Source organism: Hoplias malabaricus, chromosome 7 (assembly GCF_029633855.1).
Source record: "Hoplias malabaricus isolate fHopMal1 chromosome 7, fHopMal1.hap1, whole genome shotgun sequence".
NCBI classification, from domain to species: domain Eukaryota; kingdom Metazoa; phylum Chordata; class Actinopteri; order Characiformes; family Erythrinidae; genus Hoplias; species Hoplias malabaricus.
Window position 1 is genome coordinate 15,938,078 of NC_089806.1, and position 20,619 is coordinate 15,958,696.

General features: G+C 37.6%; 2 protein-coding genes across 2 annotated transcripts in view; one reads left to right on the forward strand and one right to left on the reverse strand.

Moving 5' to 3' along the window:
* hpcal1 (hippocalcin-like 1) overlaps nucleotides 1-20,619 on the reverse strand; it is a 48,782-nt gene that overhangs the window by 25,472 nt on the left and 2,691 nt on the right. The gene's annotated exons all lie outside the window — the stretch shown is intronic.
* apobb.1 (apolipoprotein Bb, tandem duplicate 1) lies at nucleotides 953-20,074 on the forward strand. The gene is made up of 28 exons (XM_066676759.1): nucleotides 953-1,045; nucleotides 1,682-1,708; nucleotides 2,003-2,106; nucleotides 2,199-2,344; nucleotides 2,878-3,025; nucleotides 3,608-3,760; nucleotides 3,852-3,976; nucleotides 4,082-4,167; nucleotides 4,248-4,698; nucleotides 5,184-5,298; nucleotides 5,411-5,557; nucleotides 5,671-5,882; nucleotides 6,071-6,266; nucleotides 6,365-6,544; nucleotides 6,752-6,955; nucleotides 7,130-7,297; nucleotides 7,428-7,633; nucleotides 7,770-7,949; nucleotides 9,453-9,562; nucleotides 9,659-9,860; nucleotides 9,964-10,136; nucleotides 10,236-10,381; nucleotides 10,504-10,607; nucleotides 10,751-11,115; nucleotides 11,240-17,206; nucleotides 17,542-17,647; nucleotides 18,347-18,533; nucleotides 18,619-20,074. The coding sequence occupies exons 1-28, from the start codon at nucleotides 991-993 to the stop codon at nucleotides 19,594-19,596; spliced, it is 11,241 nt and encodes a 3,746-aa protein (XP_066532856.1). The 5' UTR covers nucleotides 953-990; the 3' UTR covers nucleotides 19,597-20,074.

Consider the following 20,619-nt stretch of genomic DNA (forward strand, 5'->3'; position numbering starts at 1 on the left):
ATACAGTACAAAAAGGCTGCCGGATTAAAAGAGAAAAAGCCAAAACAGACAGAAGTTTAATGATTTATTTCATCTGGACTTCCCTGGCACACAGCAACAAAATAAACCAATCCCAAAAATCAAGGACTAATGATAAATGACACTAATGATTTAACCAGGTTTTCATACGGATATTAAACAATGGTAAACAAATAGATGTTTTTATTTTCTTGTCATGTATAAGTTAAATCCAACCTGTAAACTGATGAAATGTATTTGCAAATAATAAACTAATTAAGATGTAAACTGAAAAAGACTTAAATACTTCCAAATATTAGCTTATTGCAGCTTAGCTTTTTACTATTAACATGTAAACAGTAAATACTTAAAAATGGATTAAACATATGCTTCAACGTGTTACATTTAAGGCAGTAAAATGTAATTAACATTAATTTACTGTGTTTAATTTCATTATGGTTCTGTAATTTAATTTGATAAATGCTGAATATTTTTAGAAGTTGGACTGTAGCTCTATGAGTTAAGTAGTTTTTCTGATGTGTTATTTTATGCACTTCTTCTGAAGCAAATTTTCAACTTTACATAAGTCGGTGTATATGTGTAAATTTTACCCATGCAACTATGTTAAAATGAGATGATTAGTATTTTAACTGTATGATCTCTACGTTCCTCTGGGATTCTCCTGGAGTCTTCTGCTACTTTAAAAGGTAAATTAGAATAAATACAGGAATCATCAGCATTGCATGGATGCTAGAGTAAACGGCTCTGCCTGCAGTCTGTTTATCAGCATGTTTGGATGTCATTTTATGAAACGAGTTGCCTTTGTCCTGTCCCAGAGGTAGATGGAGTGAACTTTGGAGCAGGGCTGGTTTGTCTGCATCTCACCTCCCTGTTCGCCTGCTGTGGTATAAAAGGCCAGTGATGACAGTTAAGCTTCAGTCTCACTGGAGTATTCGACGGCCATTAGAAGAGGAGAGCTTTATTGAACCCACCATGGGAGATAATAAGCTCTACCTTTTCCTGGTTCTAAGCATCGTAGTCCTCACCAGTAAGTAGTGTTGGAAAGACTTTCTTTTCTTCTTCTTTTTTTCCTTATTCTGCACACATATATACACTGTAAAAATGGTTATAAAACCACCTAAAAGTTATAAAATAATATTATTTTCTTAAATGAATGTATGTTCATGTACTTTTGAAGTCCATTTATTTTACTGATTTTAAATCCCTGAGCAAATTAGATTTTGTTGATTATCTAAGTCTAAATATGTTAATGTTCTACAGGTAACATTTTAAATATTCATTTTTTTTTAGATTCATTTAAATTTCTATGTAGCTATAATATACATAGAACAGCCATAGGGCCTTAGGGGTATGGGTTTAAGCCCCACCACTAGAGGCTGTCTTTGAGGAGGTTGATATTTGCTCCCTGTATTTGGTGAGTCCAAAAACACATACTGGTCGGTGGATCGGCCATGCCAAGTGTCCATAGGTGTGTGTAAGTTATCAAATGTGTGAGTGTCTAATGCTCTTTGATGGGCTGGTGCCCCATCCAGGGTGTGTTCCTGCCTTGCACCCAGTGATTTCAGGTGGTCTCCAGACCCACCACCACCCTGAATAGTGTATATGCTATAAAAGTGAAATAACAATTGTTAGTAACTATTTATTTATTTATTTATACTTGTAGATGCTCAAGATGAAGGACCATGCCTCTGTAAGTAATTTTCTTTAAAATGATCAAGCTACATCTATTGCAAAGAGAACACAATATCTTAAATATGCTAATAATCATGATTATACATGTATTTATTGTGTCATCCACTAGATCCAAACTATTGAACTAAATACAATTCAAGCTTTGCCTGTGTGAACACGAATATAATTTATTCTGGCAAAGTTTCACGTTTAAAAAGCTACTGCATTGTGGAGGCCGTAGTTCGTTGTCTATGAAACACACTATGTTGTTGCAAAGAAGAGCTGAACTTGAGAGTTGTTTATCTCCCCCTAGTGGCTAAAAGGTTCAGAAGTTTTCACACTTATAAATACCTCTATGAAGCCGAATCGTTCAATGATTTGAATGGAGCTCACAGTGGACCCAGATTTAGCTGCAAGGTAATCATGAAGACACCCCTAAAACTCTTTTAGCCTTCTTCCTTCCACATTGAACTCTAGACTAATATATGCCATCTGTTTTTTTTAAATAGGTTGAGATTGATGTTCCTGGCACATGTCACTTTATAGTGCGCACTAAGGAGTGCACACTTAGTGAGATTGTCGACTCTGATGTTAATGGACACCCAATTTTCAAAACAGCTGCAGGTGCAGACACCTTCAAGACAGAAATGGAGAAGTATGTATTTAAACTATGTTATAATTACTAAATACACATCTCTTGTGGCATGTTTAGAAGTCTCAGATTAATCTAAGTCTATGAAGTAGTGTTCTCACTCTGTTGTCCCTAGATTAATATTAGAATTAAATTAGCAATATTTTTTTTTCAACATGAAATAAGAAAAACATATTTATTTAAGTGATTTTAAAAATATATATTTATTTTTTCTATAAGTGCATTTTTAAAGGAGCAGGAAGCCATTTTCTGTAATGGTTCACGTTTATGAAACTGTATTTAATGTATGTAAAGCCATTATACTTTATAACACATTTTTGCCTGTATATATCAGATATGTTGTACTAAATCGATTTTAAATATGTCATCGCTCAAGTGAGGAGACCCTGGTATCATTTAAAAAATAATGTTTGGTACATTTTAGCAAAAAAAAAAAAATTAGGAAGGAACTTATGAATGAATGTAGAAGCATTATTAACGATAAAGTATGAAGTTAAGAAGTGATAATACTCAACTGATTTTGACCTATTACTTAGGAATCCATTGAAAGTCACTGTAGAGGGTGACAATGACATAAAGTTGTTCCCAGAGGATGGTGAACTAACCAACATCCTGAACATCAAGAGAGGTATCATCTCTGCTCTGGCTGTGCCTGTGCTTGAAGAAGAGAGGAACAAGAGAATGGTGAGTTGATAACAACCTGAAGACACATGTAGGGCTAAACAGTTGGAGAGCTATTTTTAGCTGTGATTTTTCAGGCTAATATTGCAGCTGCAAGTTAAATGGTGATTATTTTTCCATACATTGGAAGTCACACTAGTTTTATAAAGGGGATTAAATTGTTCAAAGAGGAATAGGGCTTTTGCAGCTTATGCGCAGAACTGTGGAATTATTTCCCCACTGACATTTGATTTTCAGTGTCAGACTTTTTTATTCACCTGTTTTAAGCGGTATTTGAACTTTATATTGAGGATTCGTATGAGTATGTATATTAATATATTGTAGCTGTCCAATTTAAAGCATGTATCTCCATTTTTATGGATTTTCCTATATCTTTGAAACACTGCAGCTGTCATTCATATTGTGTGAAAAGTCCATGATAAATGGACACATAGAAACGCTCCAACATTACTTGGAATAAAATCTTTTTACTTTGTGTTTCACTGAAAGTTAAGAAGGTCTGTTTTTGCCCTTCTGTAATGTTGCTATTATCAGTGTGAAATTATTATGAAAATGTATTAATTTTTCCCATGATTCCCAAAACAGCCTACAGTGTTTGGCTTGTGCAAGACAGACTACACTTTCAATGCAAGGGAAGATATTGCCACTGATGTCACCCTTACTAGGGACCTGTCCAGATGTAACCACTTCAGGCCAATCAAGGACCACACTAGCCCCCTGGCCATCATTACTGGCATGGTGAGTTATCAAGAGTACCAAAATTATGGGCAAGTCCCCCCCCCCAATTTTCATATATATATATGTGAAGAAAAACCCTTCTGTTCCACAGCATTACCCTCTAGCTCAGCTGTTCAGGAGCAAACAGACCTGCAACTACATATTTGACAATCAACAGAAGCACATGACCTCAGGTGTTTGCACTGACAACCACCTTCTTGTGCCCTTCTCCTATAAGTAAGCAATTCAGACAATATCTCATTGAGTGTGCGTATGTTTGTAGATTGAAATTGAAGCCATTATAATCGTACACAATTGTTTGATCTCATTGATCATCAACAGGGGGACACATGGAGTCACCAATGTTGGCAAACAGACTATGACTTTGCTGGGAGTGACTAAATATAATGAAAGGGTGTTTGATCACAGTAAGTACTCTGTGAAAGGGTTTGAGGTATTTGCTATATCTGACAGAGTAGATCTGACTGAAAACTCTGCTCTCTGGTAGACGCGGCCAATATGAAGCCCCTGCATCTTGATGCCAGTGTTGACATGAGCCCAATACAAGATGCCAATGTCATTCTCACCATTCTGAGGGAGCTGGCTGACCTTTCACAGACCACCGAGGGATTCAAGAGGGCCCATCTGGCTCAGAAGCTTGTGGCTGTGATCCGCAAGTCCAACACTGACACTCTGTCTGCTGCTCTGCCCCGGGCACTCCAAATTTCTCGTCCACTCACCTACCAAGCTTTGTTCCAGTGTGGCACTCCAGAGTGCAGCAGTTCCATGATGAAAGTCCTCAGGGCCATGGGAAGCACCACCGCTGAGATTGACGCTTTGGTTTATGCCATGGGATTGGTGCCCAATCCTTCTCGTGTCCTTGTCAAAGAAATGCTTGAAATGGCAAAGTTCAAGCCCAGCAAACTAATTTACTATGCGACCAGCAATGCTGTGAGGAGGTAAGAAAAAAAACTGCATAGTATGAGAAAAAAGACTCACATCATATATATGCTACCTGCATCCAACAGATATTTACATATATGAACACTATTTCTAACCAGAATTCAATGATCTAGCTCTCAATGATTAGCTTATTGCGGAACTACAAAAACTTTAGTCAATGGCGGGCTATGGTGCTAAGCTGTCATTTCATTTTTCATTTAATTCATTTTACTGCATTTGTAACTAGTAGAAATGATTACAATGACTTAAAAAAATCTAGGAAGATGTTTTTTCAGTTTCTACATGCTTTACATTTATATGTATTGATATTGAGATCAATAGGTATTTTGAATTATAGATTATATTGGTATCAGCCCTACAAATCCAAAATCGACCCCTATTTCCTCATTGTTCTATATGATAGCTTTTGAAAAATCAGAAAGTACAGATATTCCACAAATCATGAACTACAGTACTGTGGTATCCCACTGCATGTTGTCAGGCTCTACAAGTCTGAGGGAAAAGTGACCCCTGAAATTACGGCAGTTGCTGATTATGTGGATGAAGAGATTGGTGACTGTAAAGGTGACCAGGAACACATTTATTTGACTCTGAGAGTAAGTTCACTGTCTATTGTGAAGACTATTGTTTCAGTAAAAATCAAAAACATAGATAATGAACATTATTGTGGACCTGAATAATCATTAGGCATAATATCTCACTGGACAGGTGACTGGAAACATGGCTGCCGCTTTGGGTGCTGCCAGCCCTGCCCTCAAGACTGCTGTCATCAAGTGCATCAACGAGCCTACCGCTTCTCCTGAGGTCCAGCAGGCTGCCATCCAGGTCTTCAGATTAACACCTGTCCCTGAAGAGGTACATCGCTCAGATCCACTGCACCGCATTACTACTCACTTCACTTCTTGATACTGTTAGATCTTTCAAACATTCAAACAATCAAGTTTGACAGCTTCACGCTTATTTTACAGGGCAGATCAGTGCTCCTGCAGGTTCTCTTGGACAGAAATGCTCCTGTGCAGAAACGCATTGCTGCCTACCTCATTTTGATGAAGGATCCCCAGCCTGCTGAACTTTCTCAGTTGACTGCTGCTCTGTCTAGTGAGAAAAATCTGCAGGCCAAGAGCTTTTTCATTTCTCATATTACCAACATTCTGAGCTCTACTGCACCAGAGACAAACGAGTGAGTGAAAAACTGTTGTAATGATGCAGAAGTAAACATATGTCAGTTCGCAAGAGTGTTAAACCAACTGTATTTCAAGAGTGGTTTGAGAGTTTTTTTGTAGACAAACTTGTCCAGAATCTGCATTTGATGAGACATACTCAATTCAATTTAGACTGCATTTTTTAAAATCATTAAATTTTTTTCAGACTAAGGCAAAAGATTCTTGATGCTCTCCAAGGCAATGAGGTAGAAAAGGTCATGGATCCCACCAAGTACTCCCGTAACTACAAGATTGGCTCTCTAGAGGGAAATATGGTCTTTGATGAAGCAAATCAACTGCCCAAGGAAGCCATGCTTGAAATGACCCTGAATGCTTTTGGATATGACATTGACATGTTTGAAGTATGTAAATCTATTTTAAATGATTCACTTTCTAGGCCTTTAATTTGTATTTACTTTTTGTTGTTTTATTTTTTACTATTCATTCTTCTTACTTTCAGGTTGGCATGGAAGGAAAGGGACTTGAACCAACTGTTGAGGCCTTGTTTGGATCTAATGGATTCTTTCCTGATACTGTGATGAAGACCATTTACTTTGCCACGGACAAGATACCCTCTCAGCTGAATGAAGTTCTAAGTAACATGATCCCAGCTTTAAGGAATTATAGGAAAAAGAGACAGGTAACAGATTTCAGTCTCTCCCCATATTACTGAATACTTTTGACCTGGCTCAGTTACGTTCAAACCTGGTTACAACACCACATACTGCGGAAGAATCTGAGTTTTTGTTGGTGGTGGTGGTGGTGATGATCTTCGTGTAGTTTTTCTCTGACAGTCGGTTTAGTACATCACTGTGGTTTATTTTCTTAATGGACTTGTTTTTTATAGGCCACCCAGAATATCGTCAGAGAAATTTCCCAAAATGTTGTGAAATTGATTGAGGACCTTAAGGCCCAAGATACTCCTGAAGTCATGCTCTACCTAAGGCTGCTTGGTGCTGAGCTTGGCTACGTTACAACGAAGGATATGGAGGACCTGGCCTACTCTGTGTCAAAAATTGTGGAAAATTTTATAAGGATGTTCCCTAGTGATGTGAGTACTCTTTAGGACATGGTTTTACATTACTATACATTTTTGACAAAAATTGACTTCAACAAAAATTGCTAAAATTTTTTGCCATATTAATGGCTATGTTTAAATAATAAAAATTTCAATATCTGCACATATGCAATCAGTATTTTAATCTATGCATCCTTCCCACAAAAGTTCATCACAGGCATGTTTTCAAGCCTTGACAATGAGCTTTTCCTTCACTACATCTTCATGGACAATGAGTTCTACCTACCTACTGGCCCTGGTGTCCCACTGAGGGTTGCTCTGTCTGGTACCTTCACACCTGGAGTCAAGGGAGGACTGACATTTTCCCGTGACATGGTATATTGCATTAAATGTTGTTTTTTTTTTTTTACTTTTCTTGAATAATTCCTTCAGGTTGCTTTTCAACACTTCAAAGGATTAAAAGGTTAATTTATACGTTTAACCCTGGCTTTGATACCATTCACAGAGTGAGATTGCTTTCATGCCTTCTGTCGGCATTGAGTTTGTGACTGAGATTGGCGCTCACCTCCCAGACTATGTTCAGTCTGGCCTGAAGATGCACACCAACATCTACCATGAGAGCAGTCTTAGAGCTAAGGTCGCCATTAGCCAGAACCAGATCAAGCTGACCATCCCTGCTCCTGAGGGTCCATCTAGGCTCATTAGGATTGAGTGAGATATTTTGTGTGATTTCTTTCTGTTTTTTGTTTTTTTTTAAAGCATGCCAGAATTTCATAAAAAATAAAATCTGTAAAAAAAAATCTATTTACAGTATTTATTGTATTGTTTTTTTTTTTTGTCTATACAGCAACGCTCTTTTGTCTGTTGTTGGTGATAACGTCAAGACTGTTCCAGCCATGAAGGAGCACATTTCAGATGCTGTATGTGGACCTTTCTTCCCTGGTCTCGAAAAATGCAGTTCCTTTAGTTACTCAGAAGCCATGTCAAATGAGGACTCCCCATACTTCCCCCTTTCTGGAAACAGCCGGTAAAAAAACTTTGCACAAATATGATTTTTCCATGCCCTAAATTTTCCCCTAAGGCACATTTATGATGTGTATGTGTGTGTGTGGGGGGGGGGTTGTACTAAAAAGTTCATAGTTGACCTATTGCTTACTTTTACTAAAACTGGCTCCTTTTGTCACTGTGAATATATACCTATGTTTTCAGTGGATTTCTTGGATTGGGCCTCATTTAAAAAATAGTCCAGGATAAAATACTCTTGGTAAATTCAACCTAAATTAGAGGGACTAAAATGCTTTTTCATATGGAGATCTGTATACACACACAAACACAAACACACACACAATATAAAGCCCATTTCCAAAATAAATTGAACACTGTGCAAATGTAAATTTAAAAAATGCAATGATATACAAGTCATATGAATCTTATGTTTTATTGAAAATAATGAGAAAGTTTAGTTTATTTTAAAAATATATATTTTCACATTTTGAAAAAGGTAGGATGCAGTTATGTATACTATTTTGTTGCACCATCTTTTTGTTTAACACTTGTTGGGAAACCCTTGTTTGGGAATTTATTAGACAAACTGCTGTAGTTTTGAAAGTGGTATGTTTTCCCATTCTGGCTTCTTATTGGATTTCAGCTGTTCAGTAACTTACAGATTCTATAGTGTTTTTCATTTCATAATGCACCCATTGTTTTTAGTGAGTGAGAGGTATGGACTAGTTTAGCACAGGGATACTTTTACCTATATAGGCATTAACTGTGCGTTTTCAGATTTGCAAGTCACATATGCCATATGCACTAATGCACCCCTACACCATCACCGATGCTGGCATTTAAACTCTGTGTATTTAACAAACTGAATGATCCTTCTCTTCTTAAGTCCAGCAGACCCAGCACCCATAATTTTCAAAAAGAAATAAAAAATTTGATTTGTCAGACACTTTCTGATGGGCCGAGGCACAGAATATCAGGATCTTGTTTATATATGGCTTTAATATATGATCTCCAACTGTTAATGCAGTGCTCAACCATATTCACTGATAATGGTTTTGGGGAGTGTTTCTGAGCCCAGTGATTTCCACTACAGAAACGTCTGTTTTTAGTTCAGTGCCACCTTAGTGCATGAAGACCACAGCCAACCAATACAGGTTTTGGGCCTTGTCCTTTGCATATAGAGATTGCTCTAGCTTATGTGATGCATATCACATATAATCACATATATATTTAATATTTAATAATGCATAATCACATATATATTTAATCACACACAGGTTTGTACATATTTAAATCATTAACACCGTAGGGTTAACAGTATGTTTTATCATTTTAAACTTGTTTAGGTACCGCAGTTAATGATTTTATTTAAAAAAATAAAACTGAAAAATGTGCATTTTCTAATTTGTAAGTCGCTTTGGATAAAAGCGTCTGCCAAATGCATAAATGTAAATGTAAATGTAAAAAAGCTATTTAATATTGTATATACATTTCCTTTTGAATAATTATCTCTTCCACTGTGTAGATTTGAAATTAAGTTGCGTCCCACTGGTAATGTCCCCGAGTACACCGCCACCATGAAGTATGCACATGAGGGGGAATTTGACAAAGTCATTATTGAAGTGAAAGCTGAAGGTAAAGCATCAAATTATTGCTAAACATGCATTAAAATATATGGGAAGCCTTTTTTTTAAATCAACATGTACTCAATGTTATTCTTGTTCGTACCAGGGACTCCCACTGAGGCCACAGCCATATTGACGTTTGACAGAATGAAGTACGCTGTTTCTGCTGATCTCCAGGTTGCAGAATATCTCAATGTTGGACTTAGAGTCGGTCCTGACCTAAGCACTAAAACCAAAGGCACACATTCCATCATGATTGAGTTCCTCAACAACAGAGTACCTCAGGCATCCTTGGTCGGTTTGGCTAAGTATGTATATAATGTGTATATGACACATGTATTATAACTATCAATTTCGTCTACATGCCTTCGGAATTCTCATAACCATTTAAACTCACATGTTCTCTTCCAGAATTGATGCACTGAAAGAAGCCATGCTGCAGGGTCAGCTTCTTGTCCCCTCACTTCAGGCTGTAGCAAAATTGACTGCCAATTTGAAGCGTACTGAGGATCTGACACTGGAGCTTGAGAGTGACCTCAAGTTTCCTGTGATCTCTTCTGTGCAAAAAATCATCGTAAATTATGGTATTTATCTACCATACAAGTGTATAAATATGATTACCTTTCTAGATAAATGATGGATCTTACAATTATTGATGCTCATAATATGTTATTCTCTTTTAGGTGATGAGAGGATTGAAACTGAGATTAAATCAAATGTCATCTCTGAAATCAAGAATATTGTTCCTGATTTTGACACCATCAAAGCAAAGATCAGTGACCGTCTTGATCGGTATATTGGTAGTGACATTTTAACGTCATCAGTGAAGGTACTGAAAATGTGAAATTAAGGTTGTTAAAAAGCATATATACATATATATAAGTTTTAATAGGATTCACTTTTGAACATAGCATGAATGTAATGAAATGAATGTTTTCTCTTACTTTCCAGGCCACAAATAGCTACTTTGAATCTTCTAAGATTCCATTTGTTGAAAACATAAGAGTCCCTGACTTCCCAGAGTCTGTTTTGCCTGAGAGGCTGTACTGTAATGTGTAAGTGAATCAAATATTTTGAAAGAATTAATTAAATGGTTTTTACACTAAATATTTATACACCCAGTGTATAACTCAAACAACAGTGTGCTAAGAAATACATTACATGTATTCTCAAAATTATTTTACTTTACCTTTAACAGTGATGTTGGAGCTAAGTACTACTTTGGCAAGCATTACTACACCATCTCCTTGCCCTTACCTCTTGGTGGAAAAACTTCCAAGGATCTGAACTTCCCTCCTGCTCTCACCACACCAAACCTGGCAGTGCCTCAGCTTGGTCTAGAGGTTGCCTCCATTTCAGTTCCTCTTCCTGAAATTCTTGTTCCAGAGACTCTGACTGTATCTCTGCCAATTTTTGGAAAGGCAGAGGTGTCTGGTACGCTTAGCAGCAACCTTTACAACATACAGGGAACTGCATCAGTTGGTAGAGAGCAACAAAGCTATTCTGCAAATGTTGAAGTAACTGGAACAAGCCCTGTGGACATCCTCTCCTTTAGAGTTCAAGGTAAGTTCAGTTCATTCAACAAGCCTGTTGAAAACTGTCAAAACAGCTTTATACTATTATATTATAATATGTAACAAACTGATTTGATTGAACATTTTGATTAAGTACACGTGATATTTCACAGGATCTACTCTGCTTTCTGGGACAACAAGTCATATGCTAAAGGCAGAGATGAACACTGCTATCAACCACAAGCTCATTGATGCCACAGTCAGCATTGCTGAAGAGATAAAAATAGCTGAGGAGATCAGTATAAAATCAAGCAGCAAGTTTGATGCCAAAAGTCCCATTGGTGCACAGGTTACGCTGGAGCATACAGGCCAAGTAGAAATCAATACAGAAGAAATCTCTGGAGATTGCAACATCAAGGGATCCTTTGTGACTGGTGGTGTTTATGGTGATGTGTCTTTTACACAATCAAATTCTCTCTTCCCATTCAGGCCAGAAGCAAGGATTCAGTCCACACTGAAAGTAGATTCAAGTCTACTTCAGGCTCAAAACAACATTGTAGCAACTTTTACTAATGGAGAGTTGTCAGTTCTATCAAATACAGATGCTTTTGGAGACAGGCTGGCTCACACTGCAGAAGTCAAGTTTATGCAATCAAATTTTGCTGTAAAATCTGACATTATGGGATTGGCACTGGGCCTGAAAATCAAGAACATTGCTGAAGCTAGTATTAGTGCTCAAGATGTCTACATGAAGATTGAGACCACCACTGATCATTCTGAAGACTATATCAGGTCACTTCTCACTCTTACTGCAGATGGTAATGGTCTTGCCTTGAAGAGTAATGCTTCTGCCAAGCTAGCAGAAAACACTGCAATCCACAAAGCCAGTCTGACCCTGAACAAAAATGGCTTAGCAACCAGTGGCTCCACTCTCCTGAATAGCCCCCTGGTACTGAAGAATACTTTCAGTGGTATCATTGATTTCACTAAGGCTTCTCTGTCAGTGAAGACGAAAGGTGATTTTGTTGGGATGGATCTTGCTCATGACATCTCAATGTCTGCTACGACATCTTCTTTAGAATTAACTTGTAAATCCAAAGGTACATTTGCCAAAGATTTATCGTACCAAAATGATGTCTTTGTTCATGCTGAACCTTATGTTGCTACTGTGAACATCAACAACAATGTGAAGATTCTTCCTGTCATACTAGTCAATGAGGCTGTGTTCAAGACAGCACCCTACCAAGCAGATCTGACAGGTGAGTTGAAACTTTCCCTTTATGCAGAAGAGCTTAAACACATGTACGAGATCAAATATGCGGATCTGACTGCAACAGCCAAGTGCAGTACAACTGGAAAACTCATGGGTGCTCACATGAGACATGACACAGAAATGGAGATTGCTGGACTTGGTGTCAGAGTCAGTAACAATGCCAACTTCAATTCCCAACCTGTTCGCTTTACAACAAACCTTCAGGCCACCGCTGCTCCTTTCAGCTTCAGCCTTAATGCCCTTGCCAATGGTGATGGAGAATTGAACCTCTTTGGAAAACAGAGTGCCCAGGTTTACACCAAGCTCCTTATGAAGGCAGAGCCACTTGCGCTTGTACATTCTCATGAAAGTAGGCTCTCAACCAAACATGAGTTGAACAGTGAAGTCACTGTTGAGACTAACTTTGATAATAAGGTAGACACTGTGTTGACACCTTCTGAGCAATCAGCTACAATAAGATTGAAGTCTAAGATAAACAACAATGAAATGACCCAGGATATCAGTGCATATAACAATCAAGAGAGGATTGGACTGGAAGTGTCTGGAGTATTGCTCAACAGGGAGATCAAAGATGTGTCATTGTCTGGTTTTCTGAAATATGATAAGAATACAGAGAGTCATGCCATAAGCCTGCCATTTGCTGAAAGTATTCCTGCAATCTTGGATAAGATCAGGATCACAGTTGTGACCATAGCTGAGGCACTGCAAAGTTATATAAAAGGTGAAGACTTTGTCCTCAAGATTCAAACTCTACTTCAGCAAATTAAAGACTATGTGACTGATCTGAATAGCAAAGAATGGTTTCTTAAGCTTAAGAATGACCTAACTGAACTTGCTCAAAACTGTCCCATCATGGTTGAGGATTTGGAAGTCTCTGTGATGAAACTGAAAACTGTTGCTCAGGAGATTGTTGCTGAGTTAGGTATTCGTGCAAGTAAAGTTGAGAAAATTGTCAGAGAAATGATTGTCAATGGTGCTCCAGATGTCCAGAAGCTCACTGAAAAGCTTAATGCACTCATTGAGGAATATGACATCACTGAGATGCTCCTGACTGTCATTAAAGCAATTGAAGATGTTATTAAACAGATTGATGTGATGAAACTGAAAGACAGCAGCATTGCCTTCTTGTATGACGTCAATGAAAAATTTGCCATCAAAGATACAATAGAGCAGTTTTTGGATGAGCTGAGGGCGATGGTTGCAAATTTTGATAAGGCCAGGTTTGTTGAAAATGTAAAGAACTTTATTATCTCAGTCAATATTCAGGATTACACAGAGAGTCTCTTAGCTCAATTCCCCACAGAAAAAATGAGCAAGATTGCTAACATGCTAAAACTGCTGATTACTGAACTGGACTTGGCTGGCAAATGTAAAGATATCTGCAACAAAATAAGATCAATTCTTGTACATTATGAAGTTGATAAGAAGATGCAAGCGTTTCTAGACAAGACTGTGGAACTAATCAAGCAATTCAATATTGATCAAACAGTCCAAATCTCTGTTAACGTCCTGGAATCCATTATGTTCCCTTTCAAACACATGTTTGAGGAAGCCCTCATCTTTCTGAAGACAAATGAAGTAAAGGACATTATTAAAGTTCTTAACATGTATCTGGATGTGTTCATCCAAAGTATGAAGTCATTTGATTATAATACATTTGTTGATGAGGCAAATCAGATAATCCGTGACTACACAACTGGAATTAATAAGCTTATTGTGTCACTTGAGCTCTCAAAGAAGCTTGAAGCAGCTAGAAAATTTATTAACCATATTCTGACATCTTTAACTGCACTCTCTGAAGAACTGAGAACATACAAAATCAGAGATGTCCTCAATAGATTTAAAGACATAATTGACGACTTTGCAGAGACATTCAAGCAGAAAATTATTGATATGGACCTCAGAGGACAGATTCTTCAGGCTTTGGAGCATATGAGTTATATCTACATCAAGGTCCTGTCTGTATTAACCAATGCATTTAATGACATATTTGACGTGGCACGGAAGATCCTGGGTAACCAACCAATCACCGAGATGAGGCAAATCATTGAGGGAGTTTTGACCGACCTGAAGACAGCTGAACTGGAGTTCACTTCTTTCATCGTTCCATTCACTGACCTGGTTCTTCCCTCCATGAAAATCAGTTTGCAGCAACTTCAGAACATTGAGCTCCCAGCACAGATTGAACTCCCACAGTTCACAGTTCTGGGATTCCACACTGTGTCAGCAACCACTATCAGATTAGATGACATCAAGCAGAGGCTTATAGAGCTCCTTGACTTCATTGTAAACTTTGAAATTAATGCTTACTTTGGAGAACTCACTGTGAACTTTCTGCCTGACTTCTCTGCTATCACATTGCCAGAGATTACTATTCCAGAAGTTTCATTCCCTGCCATCTCCAAATTAAGCGATAAGTACACTCTTACCATTCCCCTTACGATACCTGAGATCAAGCTGCCTAAAATTCCCAATGAAGTGGTATTGCCTGCCTTTGGAAAGCTCTACAGTGAGATCAGATTCCATAGCCCCATATACACACTCAGAACCTCTGCTGAAATTCATAATTCCACTGACAATGAACAAAGGCATCAATTTACTGCATTCATTACCTCCATGGGTACATCTCCAGTGTATCCTATCCTCAACTACAATTTAGATTCGACAGCCCGTATTGGTATCCCAAGAATGAGTCGACTTATAATTGCAGAGACATTAAAATTCATACATAATGCCCTTATTGTTGAACACCAGGCATCAGTAACCTTCTATGGCCTCTCTGCCCAAGCCACTGCCCAGACAGCAGTGAAGGCAAATACCACACCATACAAGGCAGACATTATAAACAAAGCTTTCTTTGCTGTGGAAAGTGGAATGACAGCATCTCTTGATACATCTTACAAGCATCAAGTGGACATCCCGTTCATTTCCTACACTGATGAAGCTGCTGTCACCCAGTCAGTAGTTGCTGTACAGAAAGACAGCACCCTCAAATTGACTGTTGTAAGTGTAGGAACTGGCAAAATGGCTCTTTCAGACTCCTCAGATGAGTTCACCTTTAAGAATAACCTGACGTACACTATGAACCTAAACCATGCAAAACTTACCTTAACCGAAACGTATGACAGTTCTGACTTGAAGATGACGGAAACATTAAATGTTAATGCTGTTGCACTGAGCCATATCGATTTCAGTTATCGACTTGAGAGTAAATCTTCAAATATCAAGAACAGTTTGGCAGTTGCATCTGGAAGGGCTCACCTTGGAGATCTGAGAGTAGAGGTGGAAGCAAAACATGACACAGAACTTGTTGGACCTGTAAGTGGTACCCTATCCAATGCACTTAACATCATGATACGTCCTGTCGAGATTTTAATTGATTTCCAGAACAAAGGCAATTCTAAAGTAAGCCTTGAAGAGACTCTCTCAGCTAAAATTGATCTTCAAAATGACTATTCTATTGTTGTCAACACCCAGAATCAGCGCATTTATACTGCTGCACTCGTGCGCTTTAACCAGTACAAATATGGACACAATTTCAAACTTGAAAACAATAAAGCTGAAACAGGTGTTTACGCTATGGTAAGTGGTGAAATTGACCTTGACTTTCTGGATGTTCCTATCAGCATTCCAGAAATGATTATAACAGTTGCAGAGTTTAAGACCCCAGCCATCCATGAGATCAACCTGTATGAGAAAACTGGAATTAAGCACCTATTGACTAGCACAAAGCAAGCATTAGATTTCAATGGTAAAATTGTCTACCAAAAGAGTATGTTTTCTCCCATCATTGATCTTGGCCTCATTAGTGTTCCTGCTATAGGCAACCTAAGTTCTGAGATGTCCTTCAAGTCTTCCATTTTCAGCATAAATGCTAATGCTGGAATTCAAGGAGATGATGATCTTATTGTCCGCATTGCTGCTACTTCCACCTCTGTGTATGAATCACTGAAGGCTAAGCTTGAAGGTACTAGCAGCTTGACTTTAAAAAGAGGACTGAAACTGGCAAATGCTTTATCTCTGGACAGTGCTCACATCAGTGGAAACCATGAGAGCACCATGACTCTAACTACAGACAACCTGCAGGCTGCTGTAGCTGTGAATTCATTTGCAAATGTGAACCTTCCCATTCTTACCATCGATACTAACCACAAGTTGAATGCAGACACCAAGACTATTCCAAATGCAGCATCCACACTGAAAGTAAAATACACATTTGACATCCCCATTATCAAAGCTGTTGGCAGTGGTGATGCTGAACACACATTCAAGCTAGAAGGAACCCATTCCTTCATTTCAGCTGAGTCTAAGGCAAACAGCAAGATTGATGGAACACTTCTTGAAACTGGCATTATGAAGGGAGCTTTGGATAATGAGGCAAGCATCTACATAAATGGGGAAGTTCTGCGTTCCACACTGAAGACACTTGGTGATGTAAATGTTAATTATGCAGATCTGAAAGTACAGTTTGATGTTAATGAGAACCTTGAGTTAGAGGCAGCCCCTAACCGTATTTATACAGTTTTGAGTGTTGCTTCCAACAATGAAGTCAAAGTTACAGCCTTCAGCACAAAGGGTAAACATGCTGGCAAAGCCACTATCGACTTGGTTCCAATGGTATCTCTAACCTCTGATGTGGAATTTGACCTATCCCAGCCAAGCAGCTTTGGTGATCTCACCATGTATGAAAAGACAGTTGTGGATCTGACTCTTGCCATGCAGAAAATTTCCTATACCATGGAAATAGCTTCTCCTGTATACACTACATCTTTTGTCATCCACGTAGATGGTAATGCACCAGTCTTCAAAGCTGAATTAAAAGCTTCATCCAAATCTCCCATTGAGCTCCTGGAATATGATCTAGACAGTAAGTATTTATTATAACATTGGAATATTTTTGTTGTATGTGATGCATTTTCAAATACATTTCATGCTAAATTCCTCATATTTCTTTTTTAAAAAAAGCTCTTCTTTACATGCTAGAACATATGAAGGTATATTGCATAATTTTCATAGCAAAAAATATTTTAAGGAATAAATAGTTATACTATTAATATCCCACAGAACTGAGAAGAATTTGTGGAATTTAATGATAGAGGATTTAGAGTTTGTGTGTTGTACAAAGAAAAATAAGTAAATGAATGAACAGAATTTGATTTGTATTTTATGACTGATCTATAATTTGTGATTTGATTTGAATAGGTTACATCAGTAGTTCAGTGGAAAATTATGTACCCAGTGTAACAGCTAAGGCATTCTTGGAACATAAGGATTTTGCCATGAACCTCAACAGTATTGTCAAATTAAGGTAAAGACGGATATTTAATTTAAAGAAATAATTTAGCCAAAAATAAAACTTACATGAACTTCCCCTGGGTGGCCTGGTGGTGCAGCAGGTAGTGCCACAGTCACACAGCTCCAGGGACTTGGAGGTTGTGGGTTCTAGTCCTGCTCCAGGTGACTGTCTGTGAGGAGTTTGGTGCACTCTGGACCCACTACAACCCTGAACTGATAGTGAATGAATGAATTATTTTCCACTTTTACCAGATGCAGTCCATTGACCAAGCCAGGTTGTGAGTTAGTTAGATACACATTGTTAGTTTATTATCTTATCTGAGCTCAGTTCTCGAATTACCACAGCTTTTAGGAATATCCACACGACTGGCATCTGAAATCACCAACTGTAATACGGTCTGAGAGAAGATATGGTGATTTATTGTTACAGAAACCTTTTGGGTTATTTTGGGTCGGTGTTGAATAATGTCCAAAGTTGGTTTTGCAATTCTAGTTTTATATATTTTGTTCTAAACTAATGAAGCAAAATTATTATTCCAGATATGTTTTGACTGTTCAACTGCAGCTAGGATAAGAGGAAAATAATTTAAATTATACTTTCTGCCAAACTACTCCTTTAAGCTCAATAAATTACAAAGCAACATAGATACTGAGTTGTTCATTTTTTAACTATATCTAAAGTAATTATATATAATTATTGATTGCATTTTAGTGAACCTAGCCACACTTTGAATGTGGATATCACCAGCACAACTTTTACTGATGCCAAACTTTTCTACAATTATCATGGAGATGGAATAAATGTAACAGTTTCCACACCATCTGAAGGCCTCCTGGGTTTTGAGCTCTATGGAAAGATTCCCTCTAAGATGTATACACGCTTCTATAGTCGTTGTGTGGTTAGTAATAATTAAAATTCTTTTCAGAGCCTTTTTATATTTATTGATTTTAACCCCTTTCACTAACTGCAGTTTTCCTTTGCAGTCTATACCTGAAGATAATGAGATGTTTACCGCAAGCATAGATACAACAGATGAAAAAATACATTTCCAGGCAACTTACAACCTGGAAGCACCCAGTCAACTGATCATGGTTTTGAAGACAAAGATGCCTGATATCACCTCCAGTATTAGAAATTTTGCTGAGAAAAATGGCATTAGTGACGCATTGAAAGGACTGAAGGAAACCATTGTCAGTGTTATTGATGAATCATTCATGATTGCTTCCACTCATGCTCCTGAGCTTAGCCAGCTGTCTGTTCTCTTCAGAAATGTAATTGTTCAATATCAGAAGGTCATCCAGACTCTTCTTAATGCTGCTGCAAAGTTTCTGAGAGAGACACAGATCGAGCTACCTGGTGTGGAAGGAACTACTCTGCCTGAGATCTGCAAAAAAATCAAAGGAACTGTTGCTGAGGTGATTGATCAGATTGTTACAGCAGTCTCTATCAATTTGGGAGCTTACCTCACTCCCTTTGTTAAGGCCATCGGTACAGTCCAGTTTATCCTGCCCACTGGGGAAGAGATAACTGGAGAACAGATTTTTGACTATGTGGAGAACACACTGAGGAGTTTCTTAACTATCACTGTGAATTCTCTAAAGCAGCTGGAGAGCCTTGACGTTGTACTCGAGAAGCTGAGTGATACCCTCCAGGAGGTTGTTGAAATGGCACAAGAATTCATTGATAAGATTCAATCTGATGTCTTGGATGCGGTTGCCCTTTACATCAACCAATGCTACATAAACATGATCACATTGATTAAACAACTGTTGGAGGAGGCTGATGTTTTGCTGACACTTGACCAGTTCAGTGCCATTGTTGAGAACTGCTTGGAAACAGTTGCATTTGTTCTAAGTGAACTCTCAAGCACAGTGTATACAATCCTTCCTGAGAATGGGCTCCTGGTCAAAGCTCAGTGCAACAGCCTGGAAATTGATGTTCCCTTCTACTTCCAGCAATAAGTCACTCTGAACAAACTTGGCATATGAAACACTACCATCTGTTCATGTTTTTGAGTGACAGAACAACAAAAAGGACTCTGAAGTTTTATCTCAGCTTGTAAAGTTTTTTGTCAGCTTTAAAGCAGTAAGCGTTATCTTGCACACCTCATTCATATATCCTAGTATTATTCTGTTTGTGTAAATTGAATATATACATTTTCAATACTGTTTCCCGTTTGCCGTTAGGTTTTAGATACATATAACGAAATGAATTAAACTCAATAAAAACATGTATTATGCAGTGGTTTGACTTATATTATTGTTATTACTGCTTACATGCAGTTTTTCAGAACTATAAACCAGTGTCACAAAATGTTTGACACTGTCTCTATAACACAATGTCCCACTTACATACCACCTTTAAATTTCAGAAGTCACTAATTAAACATCATCATGAAAGTAATATCATTAATTTAGAAAGACAATAAATATTTTTAAAATAAAATTAAAGCCAATTTTTCCCTCAACACTCTTTTTTTTTACCAAATCTGTTAATGGTACATATACATTTTACATAATTTTTGAGCAAGGAATAATAGCAATTCAAAATTCAATTATCCTCACACTCATTTTATGATAACATTGCTGTTGCATATTAATGAAATTGACATTTGTCATTTTATTCAATTAAAAAAAATAACCTACAAAATAAGTAGTTTGAAAATTATGATTGAGAAGAATTTATTTGTTACTGCATTGGTTATGAGTTCCATCAAAGAAAATGCACCACAAAAGCATGTGCACTGATTTGTTCTGTTCTTGGGAATAATATAGTATCCGAAGGTTGTGTGAGTTTTGGTTTTAGTGAATTAAAATGGCGATTTCGATGCTAATGATCATGAATGCAGCAAATGTTATATAATAAAGATTTTAAGGGGCATTTAGCCCTTTTCTCCAACAATTTTTCTCAAATTTAAAAAACAGTCATAATAACACACTCACATACTCATGTTCAGCAAGGAGGAGCTTTTCAAGCTTTAACTT